Here is a 26,356-nt window from a genome sequence, read left to right as displayed (position 1 = left end):
CCACCCTTCAGACTCACTACATCCTTACTTCTATCCCACTTCATACCTAACACAGTCACCACATTTGGTTCATCAACTTCCATTTCCTCATCAAACTCCACCACACTACTTGCCCAACCTGCTAAGGGCATACCTGCGTCTGCCAACAACGCTTTCACCTGCTTGCACTCAGCTTTCATCTCAGGCACTGAATCATAAGTTTTCAAAAAGTTGTCCACATAAAATGACTTCATCAACTCTTCTCTCCCATTGTCCCTTAGAGATGTGTGTAACACCTGTTGTAGAAGGTACGGACTGGTGATGACACCAAAAACCACCACTCTGAAGGCATAGGTTGCCGTTTTACCAGGCTCCTTTCACCAAAGGAATCGTACATACTTACGATCTATGGGGTGTCGTAGGACTCAGAGAAAGGCCTTACTGATATCACTAATGACAGCATAGGAGTTCATTCGGAATCTCAACAGGAGATCATACAGAAGCTCGACTAAATTTGGGCCAGCATACAGGCAGTCATTCAGGGACAGTTCGTCCTTACGCTTAGAAGACGCACTGAAAACAATGCGCAACGGAGTTGTGCTACTCTCTTTCCTCATGCCAAAGTGAGGCATAAAATATCCATCGTTTTGGGGGTCAGAAACTTCTTCAGTGAAACCTGAGCTCAAATAAGTTTCAAGGACTCGCTGGTACAACTCTCTGTACCCAGGATCCTTCAGAAACTGCTTTTCCAAAGCACTAAGCTGCGCGGCAGCATTACAGTAATTGTTACTCGGACGTTGCGTCCCTTTGAAAGATAAGTTAACCTGATAACCCAATCGCATCTTCACTACGCTCTGTTGCACCTGTATCATCACAGTTTTCTCTGACTTGGTGAATTGTTCATCAGGAAATACCCAGGGTGTCCAATCTCCACCAACAATCTACACCACGTTCATTTTCTATGACTCTGTGGACTCAATGCACACACATCTGATTTCACGACACCTTGCAGTGCCCATTGCGGCGTTTTCCTGTAGGGGATTACGCCACCATGAGTAAAGAACAAATTTACGCCATCTATCCTTTCCATTCCAGTAACAAAATAACTAAAATAATCTGCTCCGAGAAGATTGAGGTCTTTCAGCAAATCACTTTTTGCTTACTATCAGTTAATGCATATCCCTTACCTTCCAGTTGTTTTTTGATGTTTGCTAAACCCAAATTATGAATGGGGGTATCAACATGATCACGAACAACTAACTTTACTCTAACCATGCATTTTCCCAGATGAATTCTACCACCAGCTATCTCGTATTCTCCCGTGACTGATTGAGAAGCAAAGGGGGCTAAATTTAACTTTACCTTTCTTATTACTTTTAATCTTAATTCACGAGCTAATGATGTAGAAATAAAGCTCCTCTGGCTACCAGTATCCAAAAACATCCTGGTAGTAAGTGGTTGTTTCTGATTATACATAACTGCTGTAGCGGTGGGTAACAGGGTGGTGGGTAATTCAGCAGTTGGTTTGTTTTTTACAGTTCTCGTACTGGTGGAAGGTTTTTCATTTGCTTTACTTTCAGTTTGATCACTACGATCGGAACTGACTACGACAGTTGATAGAGTTCGATTCACACATTTTCCTTGGGAGGATTCAGGGGTGACTGTGACAGTCTTTCGGTGTTGGACTACTGGTCAGGCGATTGTTTGGTGGGACGGACTCGGGTGTGTATGGTTAGAATGATTTCCCGAGAACACATTGTGAGACTATTGCTGCCACTCCCTTCACAAATGAGGTGGTGATGCCTTTCATTACAGAGTTTACAAGTTTGTCTACTGGGGCACTGATGACTCGCATGTCCTGTAGCTAAGCAATTAAAATATCTGCGATTGAGTACAAGTTGGCACCTTTTGGTGGCAGCACTGGAAAATTTGGTACATTGATACACTGTGTAACTACAGTTACAGAATGGCAATTCTCAGAGCGTGAGGCTCTCGAGCGTACAGTTTCAGTTTGAACATTAACTGAAAGATCCTCTCCCTTCTGGAGGGCATCATTCTCACATGAGCGAATTATGTAATCAATAGCAGAATACATTTCGTCAAGATTAAAGTCACACTTTCTCAGATGATCAGTAATGTGACGATACAGGATGCGATGATACACGTCACCTTTTGATAGTTCCTGACAATAGGCTAAGTAACATACCATGATCCAATGCTGCCCGCTAAGCCGCTTAATTTGTTCAGTAAGGGCAGCAACTTCAACTCTGAACTTCCGCAATTCCTGATTATTACACTTAGGCACGGGTAAATCGGCTAACTTACAGTGCAACACGACCAACGCTTTGTGTGTGTTACCCTAAATCTCTTTCAACAGCTTTCTTGCTATGACATAGTTATGCGCAGTTATACTCAGGCTGCTAATCAGTCTGAGGGGCTCTCCTTTTAACAATCCAGTAAATCTAGTCACGTCGTCTAGATCAGGTCGATGGTGAACTAGCACTTCAAACAATTCTATGAAATTGCTATACTCGCTTCTCTCCCCACTGAAGGTGGGCAAGGGAATCTCCTTAAGTCGTGGCAGTTCTTTCTTGGGTTGAACAGAGTTCGATAGGGAACTTATTCTGTCAATGAACAAGGTTATATAGCCTTATGAGCGCAGTCTAGACTTTCTTAACTTCACTTCCAACCTTGGGGTAATAGTTACTAATGACTGGACATACGCATCTTTAAGTACCTTCTCATCCGCTTTTACTCTGTTAAGCGTTTCTTCATATACAGACAGGCTATGAGACTCGACGAGGTCACGGTGTGCTTGGTCTAAAGTGTCTCATAGCAGGTTAGTTACAGCAGTATTAAAGAACTTAGGTTCTGTGTGGTTCGTCATTTTGGTGGAAGAAGGTGATTGAATTACGTTACCAATGTGTAAAGAGGAGGGTGTGACTACTTTAATCTGTATAGGAAGAATAGAAATGTATATTGCAATAAAACTATGTTTTCAAACAAAACAACGACGGATCAAGACTAGAATTTCGGCTTTACTCTACTGTTTGACGGGCTTGTTCATTATGTACGAGTTTCGCAAAGCGATTGGCAAGTGCACTTCTTACACTACAGATGAAATGAACATTATTGGCTGTCCGGTTACGTCGGTACACCCATGCATTCATCAGTAAATGCCTAACCTGATATCCCCTACATCTAGCACAATACCTTCTCAAATGAGTATTAAAGTTTTTCACATCAGCATCATACTGCTCAGGATCACATTTCTTCGTATGTTCTAATTCCTGCATTGCATAAAGCAACAGTAACTGCAATTTGTCTTAAGCGCTCTACCAAGGCGCGATAACGTTCCCAAACATCAAACACTGTATTATTTGTTAAATCATTACCGCCTATGTACAAAATCACTAAATTATATCTGTGTCCCCGAAAGGGTAGGCTATCAGATTCAAAATGACCCACTAGTCCACCGGGTTCTCTAATAACTCGATCTCAGCCCCTTCAACGTCAGGGATTCTATCAGGCAGTTGCGAATGCCCCAAGACTAACACGTTAAATACCATAGTCTCACTAGCACAGCCGTTGAAGATCACTCTCGTCCTTGCAATCCAGTTCGAAGTACCAAAAATGTTGTGCAATTTAACCACAACGCACTGTTTCTTGCTGGTGTTATTAGCTATATGATTGTGAAGGATGATGAGAACGTCTGCAATCTAGGGAAGGCTTAATGAGACTACAGTTTTTAAAATGTTGACTTAAAAAACTACTGTATTTACACAGTTATTTACATACAAGTACTCATGATCACAATGGAATTCTCCCAGCCAATTGATATCACAATAGCAAAACGAATCACACAGCACACATGAAGCCGACACAGACTTCGTTACAGCACTCAAAATATCAGTTACTACATTTGAATAGAAAGGAAATTCACTTTAAATATTTACTACCGGTTTGAAATAACTTACAATTAAACCTCGGTGGACACACTTACAGAATTCAGTTACTTATCCTACCTTACTTGCTGTACATAGGTCGGGTGATATAACAAAGAACCTCGTAGTGCTTACACCTCTTGCAAGTTATCTCTATGATGTCCTGGACCAGAGAGCCAGCTATCTGAGCCCGGCTGTCACTTATTATAGTCGTTCAAGGAGGACGGGAAAGGTGCTCCAGCTGTGCCAATTTGTGTATTAGAATGCCTTATCCAACAAGGCTCAAATTTCACACACTTACTTATTACTGATGACGTTACTTAAAAAAAATGAGATTCACCCTCACAGGTGCTTCATTAATTAGCATTCAATGATGTGTAATTGTTACTTTCCCACCAACTGGACATGTGCAAGTCGCGCACCAGCACCGTCCAGATGAGATCGAGGTACGTTTCTCCAGCCCCATGTGCAATCAGGAAAGACAACGTGGTTTTTGGCGCCCAGGGGCCCAGCAAGGTGGTGAAATGCATAATTTTTCACCACAAGAAACAACGTTGTACAGTGAAGTTTGGTAAAAGTCACTGTCCATCGTTGTATCTAAACAAGGCAGCGGTTTCGATGAATAAATGAATTTTTGTCACATACGGTGACATTTTTATATTAACAAATATTAAGCCACAAATATCATTTAATATCCAATTCACTATACCTTGGGAATAATTTACTCGCAAGGGGAATTATAATTAATTGATAAGTGCTTCGTCCCAGTGAGATTCAAAATGCTTCCTGGTTTAGACACAACGATGTACAGTACAGTGATTTTTACCAAAATTCACTGTACAATGTTTTCTAAACCAGTCAGCAGTTCGAATCGCACCGGTGACATAACACTTACCAGTTATAATTCCCCTTGGGGGTAAGTGATTCTGAAGTATAGTGAACTGGATATTAAACAATATATATATATATATATATATATATATTTATATATATATATATATATATATATATATATATATATATATATATATATATATATATATATGAATTTTTATCACATCACTGTGATTCATATACAAGCATTAAGCTACAAACGTCCTTTAATATTCACTTTGCTTTACCTGAAATAATATATTTTCATATATGTTACCGAAGGGAAAGCAATGTTTATATATATATATATATATATATATATATATATATATATATATATATATATATATATATATATATATATATATATATTATATATATATATATATATATTATATATATATATATATTATATATATATTATATATTTATATATATATATATATATATATATATATATATATATATATATATATATATATATATATATATATATATATATATACACACACACACACACACACACACACACACACACACACACACATATTTTTACATTTGTCCTCGCGTTTGGTTACTCTAATGATCTACAGTATTAATTAAGAGAAGCCTTGAACAACACTCACCATAGTTAGCAGTACATACCAATAAACACATGAAGAGAGAAACTCTCACATAAGAATAATGGTAGGTCGCCAATTGAAAGTTCTGATCACTACAGGATTCTACTTTATTTCACACAGATTAGGGTAATTAAAATAATAAAATACTTATTCAGCTCACCATAAAGAAAATCAATGATAGAATTTAACAGTACACCAAATTACTGATTCTGCGTGCAATAAGAAAATTAATGATTAAATTTACGGAGAGCCAGTGGCTTGGGTGAAACAGATTTTAGTTCCTTAGGAATTCACTACATTTATATGATTCTGGCAATAGTGCAGCGTAGATAAACCTGCCGCTATAGGGCAGAATTCTTCAGGCAAGATGGATGCTCAAGAAGATGAGGGTAAACGATATAACACATGTCGTGGGTTACCCTTGCAATGCGTATTTTGCAATAATGGCTGGATGATCTGCAGTGTCTCCTTTTAGACCTCACGAGCCGCTGCTGGCTTGGTTGCTTGTAGCCTTTTGGTTTCAGTTCACAGAAAGAGTGCCGAGCAAGTGACACGGCTAAGGACTACAGCAGGACTTCTCTTACTGACTGAAAGGCGGACTGAGCAAGACTGAGAGCAAGCTGGGAGTCTGGTTGGCAATTATGACTTCCGATTTTGCCTGAGGGTGGACGCTATTTTCTCCAGCATTAGGACATCGGCTGACATCTGTAAAGAACATTCGAGAACAGTACCAAAACTCATACAGCAGAACAAGGTCTTGCAGCAGAAGGTAGATGAAAAGGGGGTTAAGATCTGGGATGGTCAGTTTCCCTGGCATTAAGCGCTCCCCAGTGAGTGATTTAATTTCCTACTTGGACCCAATGCGAATGACACCCCTTAAAGTACCCTTCCACACGTCTGTGTGTTGGTCCTGGGTGGCCACCCCTTAAAGCACAGGATTCTAGGCCCTACGATAAGTACGATAAGTAAGCAAAGAGACGATGGCGGTGGATATCTATAATAATATATATATATATATATATATATATATATATATATATATATATATATATATATGTATATATATATATATATAATGTATATATTTATATATAATATACACACACATATATATATATACAGTATATGATTATTATCGCTTTTGTACGTAATTCATTTATCACAATTGCCACTGGTGAAAAATAAGAGACGGCGTGTAGGTCCTGACCGGGACTGATACAGAGTATAAGAAGTCACAAATATATACACTACAGGAACAGTACTAACGAACATACACAACCGTTAGAAACTACATATCCACCCACAGACCAGTGTGGAGGTAGGAGCACTCTTCAAAACTCATTTGGCTAAAAATCACCATATACTCTCGGGACAATACTGATAAACAGACCGACCTTAGGCGACCTCAAATCCACACCTGACAGGTGTCAGGGAGGCGGAGTTTGGAAACTCATTAGTACTACTGCCCCTCTACTGTGTTTAAAAATATGATAATCCTATTTTCATACATCTCTACTGCCTGCCTTAAAACTTAAACAATTTACAAATTTCTTTTGATAAAGGATCAAGTTTTTTTACATCCCTTGACTGATATTCATATTATGATTGTAACTTTCTTTTATAGAGCTAGATTCAATGATATTCCTTTCCAGTGCATTACTAGAATATACAATCCTTTTTGACCCTTCCCAGTTGATAGCATGATTGTTCTCACCAACAAGTTCAAAAATACCACTGTTGCCCTGTGCATATCTCACACATTTCTTATGCTGTTCAATTCTTTTTTCCAGTGCTTTACCCGTTTGGCCAATATAAAAGTTGTCACAAGACTTAAGGGAATTTTATATACACACCCTGTAGTATTGTCAGGTGAGTTCTTGCTAAGTACATTTTTCATTGTTTTATTGTTCTTAAATGCGACATTAACACCAAAATTCTTAAGAAGATGGGGGATATCTTTCATATTATTATAAGGCAGCACAAGCAAATTTTTTGTGTTGTAAGGTTCTTTTTGGTTTTGATACATAAGTCTTTTTTGCCGCTTCAAATGCACTGTTTAATACAGTGTCAGGATATTTCAATTTCTTACCTGCATTCCTAATCTTATCTATTTCCTGCATTTGAAGCGGCAAAAAAGACTATGTATCAAAACCAAAACGAACATTACAACACAAAAAATTTGCTTGTACTGCCTTATAATATTAATATGAAAGATATCCCCAATCTTCTTAAGAATTTTGGTGTTAATGTCGCATTTAAGAACAATAGAGCAATGAAAAATGTACTTATCAAGAACTCACCTGACAATACTAAAGGGTGTGTATATAAAAGTCCATGTAAGTCTTGTGACAACTTTTATATTGGCCAAACGGGTAAAGCACTGGAAAAAAGAATTGAACAACATAAGAAATGCGTGAGCTATGCACAGGGGAACAGTGGTATTTTTGTACATGTTATGAAAACAATCATGCTGTCAACTGGGAAGGGTAAAGAAGGATTGTATATTCTAATAATGCACTGGAAAGGAATATCATTGAATCTAGCTTTATAAAAGAAAGTTACAACCATGATATGAATATCAGTCAAGGGATGTATAAACTTGATCCTTTAATATCAAAAGAAATTTGTAAATTGTTTAAATTTTAAGGCAGGCAGCAGAGATGTGTGAAAATAGGATTGTCATATTTGTAACCACAGTACAGGGGCAGTAGTGCTAATGAGTTTCCAAACTCCGCCTCCCTGACACCTGTCAGGTGTGGATCTGAGGTCGCCTATGATCGGTATGTTAATCAGCATTGTCCCCTGAGAGTACATTGTGATTTTTAGCCAAATGAGTTTTGAAGGCCACTCCTACCTCAATACCGGCCTGTGGGTGGATATGTAGTCTCTAACGGTTGTGTATGTTCATCAGTACTGTTCCTGTAGTATATATATTTGTGACTTCTTATACTCTGTATCAGTCCTTCGTCAATGGCTTGGAAATAAAGTCGAAACCGGTCAGGACCTACACCCCATCTCTTATTTTTTTCACCTGTGGTAATATGTGATATACAGTATATATATATATATATATATATATATATATATATATATATATATATATATATATATATATATATATATATATATATATATATATATATATATATTGATTACTACTTTAATTACAGTTATCAGATTTTTGACATGAGTTGAAAGCCATGTCTCTGATAATTATGTAACATGCAGTTGGGATATATTCGAAATTTATGTTCCTTATATTTTGAAAAACATTTTCAGGAAATGCATGCCACAATTTGAATAGTTCCTGTTTCCAGTCTTGAAGTTTTTTGTAGTGTGGTTCTTGATCATATGAATGTTTCCTGTAGCCATGTGTTCGCAATTCGTAGTATTGCATAAAACTATTATTTCCTGAAAATGTTTTTCAAAATACAAGGAACATAAATTTCGAATATATCTCAGTTGCATGTTACATAATTATCAGAGACATGGCTTTCAACTCATGTCAAAATCTGATGACTAATTAAAGTAGTGATCAATCTTTTATATACGAGTATGTATATATATATATATATATATATATATATATAATATATAATATATATATATATATTATATATATATATTGCATAAAACTGTTTATTTGAATATATTCTCAGTTCGTAGTATTGCATAAAACTGTATTATTTGGATATATATATATATATATATATATATATATATATATATATATATATATATATATATATATATATATATATGAATGCTTTCTGTTGCATGTATTCTCAGTTCGTAGTATTGCATAAAACTGTATTATTTGGAATATACTTATACAGACTATAGCGAGTTTGGACCGGTTCTCTTTACTTAATAGTGCTTCAGCTTTAGCAGCAGAACTCTATGCAGTATTAGCAATTTTCAGAGACTGTGTTTGTCATTTTTTTAAATAATCATCATAAAAATCCATTTGTTCGATAGATTTTCATTCTGCCGATTATATGAAGCTTGATAAAGGATGAAGTATGCTAGGTCCCTCCACCTGTATGCATTAAAGGATCTGAAGTTACTGATAAAGCTTCCAGAGCTGTGGTGAGTGTGACTAGATAAAAAACACTTGTTCCTGATAGTGATTTGCTATTATCTCTAAAACCCACCATCATCAGTAAATAGCAGGTGTTACAAAAATATTGAATCTGACAATAACAGAATAAAAAATTCAAAAGAAATAACAAAACAAACAAAAGAAATAACAAAACAAACGCCAGATTGAAGTTGTAGTATCCAGACCTTGAACTGGTCACACTCCTTTGACCCGTTGGTATTTGGTTAATAATCCACACTGCACATTATAGTTTTCAACCGACAACGATTAAAAAGTTTTAGAAACAAATCCTTAAAGGAAACTTTGTCAGTCATCAAAATTAGCATTTTGCCCATTCTTCAAAATTATATTTTTAGGAGTTGCAGTTTATGAAATAAGATCTAATATATTTATTAAAAACAAATTATTCGGGCCAGCTCTTTAAAAATAAGAATTGTCGGTGGCCTGGTCAAACTGCTTATTAATAATAAGATCCATAATTGTGGACCGTTCTTGTAAAGCGATTTTGTGACGAGATAGAAAATTATGTTAAAGCACCTTAGACTTTAATATTCCCCCTGTGCATGTGAATAATGCATCTGGGAACATGACTGTACACTTTGTATTGCCTTTCTTCCCGTCTCTCTCTCTCTCTCTCTCTCTCTCTCTCTCTCTCTCTCTATATATATATATATATATATATATATATATATATATATATATATATATATATATATATATATATATATATATATATATATATATATATATATAATATATATATATATATATATAGTGTGTTTTTCATAAAGGAATGTGCCATTGTTTTTAGGAATATATTTCTTTTTCGTTATTGATCTATTACTTCACATCTTCGAATAGGCCATACTCGTTTGACACATGGACACTTAATGAACAGTCCATGTGGCCCTCTTCCCAGATGCCCAGATTGCAATGTGCTGAGAACAGTTAAGCATATACTGTGTGAATGTCCAAAATATAACCTGCAGCGATTATCAAATTTTAGAAATAGACCGATAGAAGAAATTTTGTCAGAATCTGCAACATTCTCAGAAGTACCCATTTTAATGTTTATGAGAATCTGCGAGTTAATTGGTAAACTATAAAAAATCGATCAGTCAGTATAATGAATTTTAAAACAAGTAAATTTTATGATTTTACTTAATTTATTTTGAATTTTAATATACCTTTTTAACGAGTATAAATGGAAGCATGAGTTTAAATGTATTTATTGTGTGTGTGTGTTTCAGTATGAAAGCGTATGCCTTTTTACAGCTTTTAATTTCGTTTTCATTTTCGTTCATTCGTCATTGACAAGTGACCTATTAGGTCCCAGTGCTAAACTTCTAGCCTAGACTTGTCATTCCATCCTGATCCTTCGGGCCAGCCCTATGAGAGCTGGTCAGCTCAGTGGTCTGGTTAAACTATTTTAATAATAATAATTCACATAAGTTTGTCAGTACGGCAGCTATCAATAACTATGTAGTAATATTCTCCAAGCACGGACAGTTTGAAGATAACACATAAAAGAAAAGAATTTTAATTTCACAATCCTGTGACTTGTGTTACAGTGTTCAAATCACACGCATATCCTGTTCTGATGTGGTGAGCAGCGTTTAATGGGATATTCCTTTTAGTAATCCGTCAAGTAATATTTTGAAAATTGCCTCTTATTTTGCTGCTGTGCCAATTGAACAAACTTAAAACAATAGGACAGTGTGGAATGTACAATACCGTCTACTGCTGTCTTGATTTCTAATTTATTGTATAAAGAACAGCTGGTCATTTTTTTATATAGTTGGGTATTTTGTATATGAATAAAAAAATCAGTTAACTTTTATGAAGCGATATAATTGACTTCTGTTGTGTATCATATGGCCACACCTAATTCCTGCCGTCGTTGTCGCCAATGACGTGTCCGTGGAATGCCCTGAGAGATGGAACCTCCGTGGAATGCCCTGAGAGATGGAACTGATGAACGGGATGGGTATTGACCTCTTACATAGATGCCCGCTGGTGCATGGCCACTACGCTACGTGGATGGCTTTAATGTTGCCAATTGATATTTTGTGGTGTCTAGTTAATATTTTTTCTAGAATGTGAAGTTTCATATTTTTCCTTGGTTGAGGTTTTATTGTAACTTCTAGTGTAAATATTCTTGTAGCATTGTCCTTGTTCTTGAGGTTTTGGTGAGTAATATTTGTTTATAATTTCACTTGCATGTCTCTTTTATACACGTGGCTGGAGACGGTAACTGGATAGTCTTATTATGGCGTGGGTCGCTTAATTTTTACCTGTAACATTCATAGTTTTCTTCTTAAATTTCGTTTCCCACTGAAAGTTTTAAATGATGGCTTTTATTCTTGTATAAAGAAATCGTCTTGGGTTGTTGGGTAAACTGATGAATTAAGCGCACTTACTGGCAACCTTAGGCGGTGCTAGGTACAGGCGGTGCTAGCGATGGGTGTTATGAAATGTGTGCTGAGAGTGCGCGAGATGTTTAGCTTTCGCTTCGCAGTCGGCGCAGTTTTCGTAGTCAGTTTAGTGAAGTCGGTATGTGTTTGGAAAAATGCTTAAGCTTCAGTGTTGAGAGAGGAAAAATAAAACCTAACATCATTAACATCATGATTCCGGTTAAATATTCGCGTGTTTGGTGATTTACTCATTTTTCCCAGGGCTTGTGTTTTGTGTTGAGATGGTCTCTCCAAGTTTATTTTATTTATAAAAGTGTAGTGAATTTAGACATATTTTGAATTTAGCACAAAATGAAATGGTTAACAGAGAATAGATAAGCTCTAATGGCCAATTTGTAACTTCTTATTGCTTTTAAACATGTTCACTAAATTCTGGCCAAGACTGTCGCTAAAGACAGTAAACGATAAGAAAAGCGTCAAAGAAGAGCCCCGTGCCAAATATTGCAGCGATCCAGACGAAAGAGTCGTATTGTTAGAGTTACCCGTGAGGACGCAGGCGACCCACAGAAAAGAAAATGGGGTCGGGAGGGTACCATGGGATGTGTGGAGCAGTTACTTGAAGATAGACAGTTATTCTAACGGGAAACGTTCCGTTGATGCTTGGACGGCGGTACTTGTGAGCCTTGTGCTCACTCTGGTGTTAATAAATGACATGAACACTTACGGAAAGGTTAGGCCCAGGTGGGCCAATTCAACTAACAGTATTTATAATGCCAGCAATTTGGCGTTTCAGGTTGGTACAAAATTCATCCCGCTATTTCGAATAACGCAGACTGTTTGTTTTGGTGTTTCAAGGTTATTTAGTCTGAACTCAGGAAAAATCTATAAAAAGGAATTATAATGATGGTTCATATTTCTGCAAGGTAACGCATTCCTAGCTTGGTGTTTTGTTTGTGTGTTGTTTAAAAGATTGCACTTTCGGTATTAAAATTGAAAACTACCCCGAGGTCTATTCTGAAAGATTTTTTTCCATGAGACTTTTGAGGAAGGTCGGTGACACTCCAACGAGAACTAGAAAACACTCGTAACTTGATAAATCTATGACATGCAGAACCCCTCTCCCGTTTTTCACTTGATTATACCCCGGGGATATTTAGGCACCAGGTATCCGCCAGTCTTATCATAAGAAGTGATTGATCGATTGTATGAGAGGCCTTGAGAAAGGTTTCACTGGAATTCCATGTCCAGTTCTCACGAAAGCCGATTCCGGAAGGGGAAGGTGAACAGTGAAACAAACGCTAAACAACCTATTAGATTTTAGTTGTGGTCTGTATCCTTGTTGCATTTACGTTTCCTTTACAGCTGAGCCATTTTTGGTAGGAGGGACACAAGTGGGCGGTAAAAGGCAAAGGGCAACCATGCTTTTTGATGTTATTACGAAGGAAAGAAGTGTGGAATTTGAACGAGGGAATATTCACAAAATTTGGTGGTAAATGGGAAGATACTTCCACTGAAAAGAAGAGGACATTGTGGCGGTTGCTGATTTTCAGAACACCTGTGGAAGATGCGATTCTGTGAAAGTTATTTTTGGGTATCACTTGCGAAGATTTGGTGGTTTCGTGTTTTTCGTTTTGATTTGTTGTGTAACTAAAGGCTCAGTTAATATTAAGATAACTTTGGGAAGGATAATAAAATATTTTAGAGGGGTTGGTCGTATTGCAAAGGTTATTCAAGTATTTCCGTTTATTTTGTACCAGCACGCTCTTTCACTACGTTGTTGACTGAACGTGACTGCCAACAACCAATGGATTTTATTTCGGAGATGCAATTCTGTAGGTACGTGAACCAAGTACAATAAGATTTGCAATCAGTAGCGATTTTTAATATTAAACAGTAAGCAGTAATGGACGAAGCTCTGTTATGTCCGAGTAGTTTCTTAAACGTAAGTAATAATATTAACTAGTCTTATGGTAATACCGAACGAAGTTAATACTTGTAACTGGAATGTTTGGCACTAAATATCATAAAAAAAATTTGTTTCACTCAAGTGTATCGACGTAATGATAATTTCTTCTAGGTTTTTTTTATGAGTGCGTCGTTAGTCACTACTTTCTGGTTAATTAGCCTAAACATTAAAGCATTTTACCGTGTTATTATTATCTCATACATAATGCTGACCATTCTGTTCGAACAGTCGCAACGACCATTAACTTTACCAAAAACTTCGATTAGTAGGACGTCTTCACGTGAAACAGCCTTTAGGAGAGACCGCCAAACTGTAATTCGAAACAAAATGACGAGAGACAGAAGTTTAAGAATGGTAAGCTACACAAACAGTATTTAGCGCTTTAGTAAAATATCGCTGTCGGCTCACCAATTCGGATAAAATCCTCTTATATAGAAAAACCATAAACAATATCGGCAGCTACAGTTATTGTTCTTGGGAAATTCATTAAAAGTACATTTTAACTTCAGTATATATTCGCTTTTCTACTATAGCCTAGGTGGTGAAAACCATTTAAATTTTTTCCATAATTTTCTGATAAATTAATCCATTACATTCAAGTTATGAAAGTGATCGGACTGCACTCAAGTCATTGGAGCTTAAGCAAAGCACGTTCAATTTAATGGTCTGGATGTGATCATGATCAGGAAACTCGTAATACCACCCTTCATTTTTTCCATTCATTTCGCTCAGGTGATCGGAACCCGTAGACAGCCCGATACGGTAGAGTGCCGTTACACCATTTCTCTCGACGTTGCCGTTAGGGTTTTCCATTGAACCCCCTGCCTATTTTAGTTTGAGGGATGAGGGAGAAATGTTTGTAACATGTGTCATTTCCAGGGTTAAGGATTACCTGTTCCTTAGGAAGGATGAATAGCAAAGGATGAGGTGGTTGCAATGATTGGTTATGCGTATGTGCGTGTGTTTGTTTTATTGCTAACTTTTCGCTGATTTAGGGCCATGTATTAGGTATAAAGACTGTGTTGATAATTCATTTTAGATTGTGTGAGCTTGCTTATTCGCTATTATTATATGCGCAGTTGAAAGTCGTGGCTCATTTACACTGTGACTTTGTAGCCTAATTAATGTTTCTTTTAAATAGACTAATGTGTGCTGTGACAAATGATAAATAAACTAACGAAAACTATGAAACTCCCAATTTACTTTAGAAAAAAATCTTCAAAACAAAAGTTCAGGGACTACACATACATTCCCTTGACCTTGTATGGAAGTATGTCCACAGTGTTGCTGAAGTAAACATCTTCAGAAGTGAAGGTGAAGTGCTGATGCAAATGACATCATTACGATACCTTCATGTTGGTCAAGACCTCTCGGAATGCTTTTTGCTTATATTATCAACCACAGTCGTAATCGGAGTATGAGATCTCAAAGAATTACGTAACATCGGGAACCAAACCAATTTACAAAACCAGTCATATTAATAGCAGGTAATCCTTAAGTACATATGTTTATAAATTTATACAACAAACAACGACAAATTGTGATACTCTATGGCATTTTGGTATCACGTATCTCATAGTATATAACACAGTAGAATAACATCAAGCCACAAACTGGCTGCTTTTATGAACGCACTAAGAACCTGTGCCTCAAGGGTTATTTTTGCAAGATTGTCATGACAAATGAACTTCAAACCAAGGGAACTCTTAATTAGATAGTAGGGGTATCGGCTTTGGTCTTGATAATGATCACGCACTAAACGCTCTGTATTCAGTTATCAGATTAAGGGAATCAACTTCATACTTTTTTACACATTTGTTTCATTTGTCTCTTGTACAAATTGACTCGAGCTCTTTCCACCTAGTGGAGATTTACTTCAATATTTGGTATCATAACACTTGTTTTTACCTTACACACTTGTGCAATGGACTGGTCTGATGATGTGTGTGATACATACCTATAAGGCTCAACCTGCATTATATTTTTTAAACCTTTCTGGCTTTACTCCTGGTTAGCCAACTGTGCTTAGTTGTTGAAACTGTGCTTAACTATCATTGAAAGAAGCATGGCATTGATATTAAATAACATGGGTATTCAAAATGATCACAAAACTTTAGTATTGTTTATCATTGTTAGTAGTGAACAAGAAGAAGTTTGGTTTCATACGAATACAAAATTTTCATTGTCTCAGTGACCAACAAAATATTTGTTATTTTGTCATTCATGGCAGGAGACTGGAGAAGATTTTGGTGTCTAAAAGTTTAGTTTTACATGATTAAAAATTATTTATGACCACTAGAGTTTTGTTAGGTTGAAATACACTTTATGAAGGATCCAAGAATTATTTATTCTTGTATAAGTAATTGAATATGGAAAAATGAACAATGATTTCGTAATTCTTTGTTCTGCAGTGCAAGAGCTCTTAAATGTTTACATCATTGTGGACTATGAAATCATGGCTTATATAGGCTTAGAAAACCAAATTAGCAGTAAAGAAAGCACATTAGTTTGTATAATAAGTTAGGTAGATTCGTAATGAATTCGTAACTTTGATTAATATTGCAGTTGATCATAACCCAGTGTCGATCTCAGACTAAATGTGAAGCAAAGCATGTTCACATTCACAATTTTGATTAAAGCTCTTGATTTTCTATTTCATTTTAGCAGAGTAGCAAGTTTGGAGAATGGCGTGTAACAAAATACACACACAGTCAAAGCTCTCCCGTTATTTGGTCAACATTATATTGATTATTGAGAGCATTAGTGTCATTACTGACTTTTAGAGTGGATACATTGTGCCACATCAAGTTACTATTGCAACCTATATTAAGATCATGGAAATGACCAGTAGCATTCTATCTAGGTTATCTGATAGGATATCCAAGAAAGTGTTAACTTATTTTTAGAAATCATCTTTTGTTGATTTGGTCGAATTACAGTGAAGGAGATAATTTCACAGGCTGTAGAGGCCTTGAGTACAAATAATGAACCATGAACAATCTTGGCTTAATTATGATAGTGTAGGTTGGAATAGAGAACATCCAGCACAAATTCCGAGAGTGTGATGGAGCTGAATGGCAACATTTTTTATTTTAATAAGTTTGTGAATGCCTGTTTTACAGCATGTGTGCCTGCACAGAATGGTCATGCAAGTTTTTAATAGTGTAAAAATTACATAGCTCTCTCTCAAAACAATCTATTTAACTATAGCTAGTAGGGTGGGGAGACTACATTGGTGAGCTAGAGGCTGATTGTATAATCACCCATATTGGAAGCTTAGTATTGATACTTCCTTGATTTTGCCTTAAGATGATAATGGTAGATTATCTGAGATGATGACTTAAAGGAACTTTATTGTAATGATGTCTCCATATTGATTAAGATAGTGAGCAAAATTTTGCAATTTCCTAAATGTATTTGTTCAAACTTGTTCACATGAAAGGCTGCTTTTCTTTCTCAGCACCTAGGGATAAACTGAGTTAGTTTTACAACTAGCAGTATTTTTCTAGTTGGCTCTGGCTGAGATGCAAGGATTGTTAGCACATATAAATATAAGTGCATTTTACATTTTGTTATTTATCTCACTTATCATGAGCACCATTAGTTGATAATAAGAGCTTTAATTTAGAGGAAGTTGTAGAACCAATTTACTGGGTAACCAATCTTTGAGCTTATTGCATAATATGTATCAACTTCATCTAAACCCTTCAAGAAGTCAAGATAGGCAAGTTCAATTTTGCTGTCAGATTCTTGTACGTATTTTGGTTATTGACTCAGCTGATTAGCTATGATACTGTAATCTCCTGTGGTTAAACCCATATATGTTATGTGGGAGGATACTGTTGTTTGTTGGATGTTGATGATTTTCTTAATTATCTTTTGAAGAAGGCTTGTTGGAGGTTTTGATCTACAGGTATGATTTTGATTTTGTGAGATTATAGGACTGGGCATGTCATATTATGTAAAGCATTCTTGTCACTAGAGACTGATAGATTCATTTGTCATATTTTCAGTAACAGGGTTCATCTAAGAGAGAGAGAATTAAATTGCCTTTTATGTATTCTGTTGAATTAAAGAGTTGGTTAATAGTTGTTTTGAAATGAGATAATTGAATATTGAGTTTGGAAGGTATTTAGAAGTTTTTGCCACTTAGTGGAGTAAGTGTAAAAGTATCACCATGAATGGATGTAATATCTTCTCCCTCCTTATCATAGTTCACTTAGTCCCCAGTCACAGACTTTGTTAATAATACTTCCATATTTGTCACTGTGTCCTTCTAACAGCTACAGAAAGAATGGCATCAGTGCTGTGCCTTTAGGTATGTTACAATTATTGGAATATTGTTCCTTTCTGGTATATCAGCAGCCTCCTTTGAACTATTTTTTCTAGCTATGATTACTCAGAAGTGGTGTTTTGTTTTTCCAAAGAATAGTAATGATGATTCAAAGCATCAGAAAATATCCTGCTCAGTTATCTTTCCTAATCTCTATTAGAAAAGGTACTTATTTCTTCCATTGCCTGAGTTCATACTGATCCCATAGGTGACAAGTTTTTTTCAGTCCTGACTGACTCCCTGATTGGCACACCCAACAATCCCCAAACACTCCAGTTGCTGCCACTGCCTCTGTCATGTCTTAGTAGTCAGTATTCCTATTTTGCCAGTATGTACCTCATTCCTACTGATTCCGTTGTTTTCACTTTGTTAATTGTCTACAACACTTTTAGTTGCCATTGTTTTACTTCCAGCCTTTGGCTCCACAAAAAGGAGGCGGTGTCTTCACTTCTGTTAGAATCAGCTGTATCTCATATCTTGCTTTTGGAGTTCCTTGCCATGACCTTGCAACCAGTCATCCTAGCTTCCTTGCATAATATCATCGTTCAGACATAGGGCTTTTCTTGGTGGTTTAATTCATTACTCTCTAGGTCTTTGACAGAAACACATGTCAGTACCTCTTTGAAAGTTTGTACAAATCCAGGTGCTGAGAGCACCAGGGTTACTACTGTAGAATTATAGTACTAGTGACCAGCCTTCTGTGCCATCTCATGCCCTCATATCAATTTTCTTGGCTTCCTGTTCTTTCCAGAGAGGTTCAGCTTCCATCGTTATGCAGGGGCCTCTTGCAACCACATATATTTCCCTGTGCACCCAGATCTGTCCTACTGAGTAGAAGCTTCTGTTTTTATCCACCATCCTGGCTGTTTTGCTAGGTTAAATTAGCTAGGATGCTTTCTCACAGCTTTTTCTGGCAGAAAGGCTTTCAGAAGCTGGTTGGCTTTCATCTTGTCAAGACAGGGGACACTCTGCAATCACTACTTCATGAGTAGGTAGGAAGTACAGTAACCATAAAGTTCTGTGTTCTTGAGTAAACAGTACAGCCTAGTCAACTGGATGGCCCAGCCAAGCTGTTGTAGTCATGCAGTGGCACTCAAGAATTTCTCCTCTTGCAGCTTCATTGTTTTAGGTAGTTGGAAGTATACAAATGAACTACTTATTCTTTTAGTCCTTATGTTTTCTCCCTGGGAAGAGTGAACTACTACTAGTTAGACAGTTATGATATTCTCCAGACCTGGTGTGTTGTCCCGTTTTTCTTTAATCAGGAAAAAACATTGGCCCAGTCAGCACAATCTTCTTTTGTCATAGACATGTGTCAGAGTAGTCATTCATTTCAGCTTCAGGAACTAGGTCAGCTTTGCTTCTCTCCAAATATTTTTTGGATGTTGCATGACTTTTCAGAGGGATCTTTGCCTCAGTCCCTCCCTTAGGTCTTCTGAAGGACAGATTTTCTCTGTTAGAATTGGTTTCAAGGTGTATCAACTCTTATCAATCCCTCACTGCTCCTGGTTAGTTAAGGAGCAGTAAAATAGTTTTCTTTATGTTTTTACTTGGGGTTTTCTTTGAAGACTATCTTATCAAACAACCATTCTGGCATCTATAATATACCTCAGGGAAACTAACAGGGAAATGTATCACTAACAGGGAAATGTATCAGTTGATGAAATGTGCAAGAGATATTTGCACTGATGAAAGGAAGTTTAGCGGTCAGTTTCTAGGAATTTACTGTATAGTTAAATGATGAATATGGACAGAGCTTACTTAGGAAATACTCTATCTTAGTCAGGAAGTCAGAAGCCCTAATTTTGAATAACTACAGTGAATATCTACCTCAGTTGAGCATTCCATTTCTAAGAAATCATAGTAACAAAAAGATGAATATGGACAGTAGATCTTTCATAAATACGGTAATAGCAGTAATAAACTTTTGACAAGTTGACAAGTGAGAAGCCCATATTCTGAGTAACTGCACAAAGTGCGATCTACCTCAGTTGAACACTCCATATCAAAGAAATCATAGTACCCAAAAAATGTATACGGACAGTAGATCTTCCATAAATAATAGTATTCATGAACTTGGTTGTTTCAAGAAAATCTGCATTTTGGAGATATCATAGTCGACAAGTCAGCAGCCCTCATTTTGAGTAACTCTACAATGAGTGGTGTACTTCAGATGAGCACTCCATTTCAAAGAAATCGTAGTACCCAAAAGATGAATACAGATAGTAGAGCTTCCATAAATAATAACTGTCATGAACTTATGGCAGTTTTGAGAGATTTCACCTTGGAGACATCATAGTAGACAAGTCAGTAGCCCTCATTTTAAATAACTCTACAATGAGTGATCTACCTCAGAAAGCAGGGAGGTATGAGGTCTAGAATTCTTGCTCAGTATTGCCTGTAGGATTTTTAACAGAATGGTGAGAAGGAACATCAACTGCATTCTCTGGTCATAAATTGCTCCCCATTTGTGGACCTTCATGTCTTCCTTGTCTAGAGTGAGTCTTCTTTTTAACAGTATATCCAGCAGTTCCACAGATATAAAGGCTTTTTCTTTGAACTGTGGGAGTCTCAAGAACACAATGAGAAGGATATTCTTAGACCAACATTTAACTTTTTGAAATAGAACCTTATGTTGGTGTTTAAGATCTTAATATTTTTTTATGAAACCATGTAAAACTTTGGTTTAAAGGTCTCAGAGGTCTTGCCATCAAGGCTACTTTTTTACAGGCTTCAGGTAAGGTTACCATACCAACCCCCAGTTTTTGTTAAAGTGGGAATGACCAGAAATTCCTATGATCCAAAGAGGCCTTTAAGAAGTGCATGATCTCAAGAGGACAAAACCATATAGACATGGATGTCAAAGCTTTATGTCAGTATTTACAACTATTGTTCAAAACACCCTTCCATTTTAACTGAGAAAGGTGATCATCTGAGTATATGAGCTGATGTTATACAGCGCTGCCCCCACTTCTTTGCGCTTCACTTCGTCGCAGATTTTTGTGAAACGTATCTTTCACGTTTCTATGGGAACTTTCACCAACTGGCGAATTTTTCTATGGGCCGTATTCCTTAAATTATCAATAATTTGCTTTTTTTTTGCATTAAATTAGGCAGTGAACTGTTAAAATACGCAGTTACAAACATTTTAGTTTAAGGGGTTAATGGTATTTGGCAGTTGTAAGCATTTTTAGATGGGATTTTGCATTTCCGCAGTGGGTTCTGAAACCTGTTTCTGCGAAAAAGTGACCTACCACTGTATCAGGATTTTGCCCTTGGCAAAGGCATGTTCAGAAGGTAAAGGATTCATATGTTTAGATAAAATTAAAAGGAATGGTGTATGTAGGTAGTTAAAGATATTAATTCAGGGTGTTGAATATGTAACCTGGAATTTTGTTGAACTGATAATGTAGATGTTGGTCATCATCTTTCTCCTTGGGTACTTGATAGTTTAATAGCCTACTTACATTACCTCAGAAGTAAGTAGTGGTTCAACATATGTGAATTAAGTGTATCTATTTAATACACACGGGCACTAGAGAGTGGTTCAGCATTTGTGAATTAAGTGTATCTATGCAATACACACGGGCACTAGAGGTTTTGTTTCATGAATTCATAGACATTGATTGGGTGTACATATGTCAGCTCACTCAGTCATACAAAAGCTGTGCAAGTAAATGTAAATAACTAGTGAACAGAAAAAATAATAGTTTGTCTTTCATGTATGACTTGGTTTTTTTTTATTAAATCTTGCTCTGCAAGTGATAAAATTTTAAGTTAAAAGATGTTTGTACTTCTGAAACAAGAATTAGTTTAATTTTTTATATGGTGGTGATTTCCTTTATTCTCTACAGTGATAGTGATGATATGAATCATCACTGAAGATCATACTTCCAATCCCACTTTTAGGGCTTACATCTTAAGAACTACAGTAGTACCTATCCCTACAACAGCTTCTTCATTCTAATGGGATGCCACTTTGTTGTACTGCTGTATATCAGGGGTCTTACATTATCCTTGTTAAAAACAGGGTGATCTTCTTAGTACTCAATAATGTTATTAATGTTGATGCCCATAGATTTAAGTGATGCTGCAATGCTATTTTATGGGCCATGTATAGTCAACCCACAGTATTCGTGGGGGATAGGGACCACAAACAACCGCGAATAGCTAAAATCTGCGATATTTGACATCCCCCTCTAAAAATGCTTATAACTGACTATTTAAATAGTTCAAAAACCAGACCTCCCCCTCAAAAAATGTATAGAACTGCTTATTTTAATAGCTCAAACACCAAATGTATACCTTAAACTATCATCCTAAAGAGAGTATACCTTAAACTACAGTATTATCTAAAACACTTTAATATTGCAAAGTCATGTTAAAACATTACCCATAAAAATATATGGCTTACAGCTAAGTGTGAAAACTATTCAGGTTACCTCTATTTTCAAGTACATCCATTTTCTGTCATATAGTATTGAAGCAGTCCCATTTTCTTTGTACAGCACATATGGAAGCACTGGAAAGTTAAGTACTATTTTACAGTTCCTTAATATTTAATATGCATTGAAAAGTAAAAACATTTTATTGATAATTTGCTCTCTGTACTTTAATATTAATATTTGAAAATTAGTAAATAATTTTTTATCATAAAAAATTTATTTAGTCATGAAAATAACTTGAAATTACAGTAGTGAATATTTTTTGATGAAAAAATCTGCAAATTACTGAATTTTTCACAAGTAATTCAGTGATAAGTTCCACAGAAAAATCCGCGAATAAGTGAAGCTGCAAATCCTGAACCACCAATAGGCGGGGGTTGACTGTACCATTTGCTTTATTGTTTGTGACTAATATATTATATATATATATATATATATATATATATATAATATATATATATATACAGGCAGTCCCTGGTTATTGGCGGGGTTCCGTTTCTGAGGGTGTGATGAAAACGAAAATCGTGGCTAACCGAAAATCAGCGATTTCGGAGGTTGTCAGCACCAAAAAGCGCCGATTTTCGGTTATCGGCGCCTCTTTTAGGTATGTATCAGCGCCAGTACCCAATTATCGGCGCCGATAAGTGGAAATCGGCGATTTTCGCTGCCAAAAATTGCCTATTTTCATCGCTAGTCAAGCCCCATAAAACCGGATCGCTGTTAACCAAGCCCACCGTTAACCGGGGACTGCCTGTGTATATATATATATATCGACGGGGTAACGAGGGAAAGCACAGAGCATTTTCATGATTTATTGTGCCAACGTTTCACAAACCATCTCGGTTGCATTTTCAACGGAGTTGTGTACAAGCAGGTGGAAGGTATGGTGATGGGGTTGCCACTTGGACCCACATTCGCAAACATATTCATGAATGCTTTGGAAGAGAGCTTTCTGGACAACTGTCCTTTATCTTTCCGGCCCCTTTTTTACCGAAGATACGTGGATGACACGTTTCTACTTTTTAAACACTATTTTAATGCTGACACTTTTCTGGGGTTCGCCAATTCCCAGCACCCTAATATAAAATTTACCTGGAAAAAGAGTCGGAAAATACGCTTCCATTCTTGGATGTGTTGGTTTCTAGGATGACCAAGGTTTTAGTACGGGAATCTACCGCAAAGGAATGTTCACGGGTCTAGGAATGAATTTTTATAGTTCTTGCTATTTTAATTTTAAGTTGAATTCGATTGTCACTCTCCTCCACAGGGCATTGACACAAATCTTCCTGGTTTAGTTTCCACAACGAAATCATTAAATTAGGTATTTATTTTGAAAACAATTGTTTTCCTCGTAAACTCTTTCTCAGGTACTTAAATAAAATACTCTACCGAAAAATGGTACCTCCTATCTCTATCAGCACTGTTCCCAAATTAAAAATGTATGCGAGTTTTCCGTTTCTTCATGATGACAATTTCAGAAAAAAGCTAATTGATATAATACACAAGGAACTACCAGCCCTAAACTTGAAACTTATTCCTAAGAACCCAGTCACCATTGGTTCTCTGTTCATATACAAAGACAAGCTGAGTCCAGTGTTTACATACAACGTTGTATACAAATATATTTGCCCTAGATGTAGTCGAGGGACCTATGTTGGATGTACAAAAAGGCTACTAAAAGTACGCTTGGGCTCTCATAGAGAAGTAAGTTTTAGGACAGGGAGTAGACTGTCCAATCCAGAATAATCAAATATTCGGAATCACTCAAAGATCTGTAAAACACACATAGAGGCCAAAGATTTCCAAATCATAGGACACGTACAAAATTAAAATGAACTTCACGACTTAGAGTCCATAATGATAAAAAAGCTAGTTCTGTCGTTAAACTTGCAGAATTCCTCCATCCAATTGTACATTACGTAATGGCCCGTTGCACTTCGTCTTTTGTTTCTCGGTCTCTGAAGGTTCTTCTGTTTAGTTTCTCTTTGATACTGCCCGCTGGGTGGGTGTTTTACTCCGTAGTGTTTTTGCGCTTTTATGTTTCTTCTTTTAGCTGTATTAATTTTATTTTGACCTCTAGTTTTTTCTTTTTTTTTACTGCTGGTTTTTTACTAATTTTATTTTGTCTCACTTTAAATATATTGATGTTGTGGCGGGATTTAAAAACACAAAAAACAATACACAACACAGATACACCGAACATATAACCACATACAATACTCACTATGATCCTCGGTTGCTGGGAGATGGATGACGTGTCCACAGTCGCCAACACAGTAGACAAAATTACACAAACGAAACCGAAAACAGACTTTCAACCCCCAAAAAAAAACCAGCAAAAAGGAAGAGACACATGCACAGACAACAATGACATCCAACGGAAAACACACAACTCATGAAGCATACAATAATCCACCATCAATGTCCGCCTTGCACAGAACTCAGCTCAAGACTCTCTCAAAACCGAAAAAATCTCCCTCGACATTTGCACAGACAGACAGCACCGTAAACAAACTCGAACTAAAGACCCTCATCCCTCTTCCAACAACCGAAGCACTCACTAACGACAATTACACTCTCTCTCTCTCTCTCTCTCTCTCACAAAACGTTGGGAAATGCTAAATACAAACAAATTTATTCATCCCTCTATAATGTAACCAGTGATGTCAAGATTATTTTACGTCTTTTTTTAAATTTTTTAAGTTTTTTAAGTTTTTTAAGTTTACGTTCTTGAGTTTTTTTTTTTTTCCTATATCTTTGTATTCTGATTTGTTTTTTTAAATTTCACTATTCTGCTATATTTTACATTTACTGAGGATGTCAGTGTAGTAAATCTATATATTTTGTCGAAATATTCTAAGAGTTATTACGAGTAATATGGTGGTCAAATTTTTGCAGCCTTGAAAATGCAACCGAGATGGTTTGTGAAATGTCGGCACAATAAATTATGAAAATGCTCTGTGCTTTCCCTCGTTACCTCGTCGATGTGGTTTTGAGCAGTGGCTCCTGTTGTGATTATATATATATATATTTTTACGTTTTTCCTGGCGATTTAGTTTGAAATATTCTCTGTGAGACAGGTAGCAACAATTTAAGGTAATTTAGCCTTGCGATTCTGACTTCGTGGGTCCAGGAAAACGTAAAAAGAGGGAAACAAAGGGGAATTTCATATGAGCTTAAGGCTCTTGTTACTGAGGAAGATATTACATAAAACACGGGGCAAACTTGCAGGAGTGTATTTACATAAATAACGTTAGTACGGGAAAGAGGAATGCTAGTAGATTATTGATCCTGGAGGGGATTCCTATGGGATGAATGAAACTGGGGAATTCCAGACACAGTCCAAGAAGCTTCCACGATATAGGGTCCCTCGGAAATGAGAGATATGCACATTATATGCCAGTAATGAAAATAGACAAAAGATTAATGAATTCGAAGCTGCACTGAGGGTGCCAAAGGGCTTCAATGAATTAATGATAGCTTAGCCCTGCCGACACTCACGGAGCACGGACATTTGACAAGAGATTCGGTGATTACTGGCTCACAATTTAAGTAAATATTACGAGACAAAAGCGTGACTGAATGGAGGTCTTCCAGGGCACATTACCGTAAGACAGGTTCCAGCGTAGAAAAGGGGTCCGTGGATGACTTGCGATGTCCGAGGGTGAGTTTCTTCA

The 26,356-nt window shown here is 36.5% G+C and overlaps 1 protein-coding gene across 2 annotated transcripts in view; it reads left to right on the top strand.

Annotated features, from left to right (window-relative positions):
• The window catches only part of LOC136853402 (gamma-interferon-inducible lysosomal thiol reductase-like), a 198,341-nt gene that overhangs the window by 99,054 nt on the left and 72,931 nt on the right, over positions 1-26,356 (top strand). The window contains exon 1 of one of the 2 annotated variants that reach the window (XM_067128894.1): positions 12,233-12,728. The exons of the other annotated variant lie outside the window; for it this stretch is intronic. Coding sequence (XP_066984995.1) covers positions 12,354-12,728 — 375 coding nt within the window. The 5' untranslated portion in view covers positions 12,233-12,353. Of the gene's footprint in view, positions 1-12,232; positions 12,729-26,356 lie in introns of those variants that run through there. 2 annotated transcript variants of the gene reach the window in all.

Source organism: Macrobrachium rosenbergii, chromosome 27, assembly GCF_040412425.1.
Source record: "Macrobrachium rosenbergii isolate ZJJX-2024 chromosome 27, ASM4041242v1, whole genome shotgun sequence".
Classification (NCBI taxonomy): domain Eukaryota; kingdom Metazoa; phylum Arthropoda; class Malacostraca; order Decapoda; family Palaemonidae; genus Macrobrachium; species Macrobrachium rosenbergii.
Note: the sequence above shows the minus strand (reverse complement) of the source record. Positions and strands in the feature narration are given on the sequence as shown.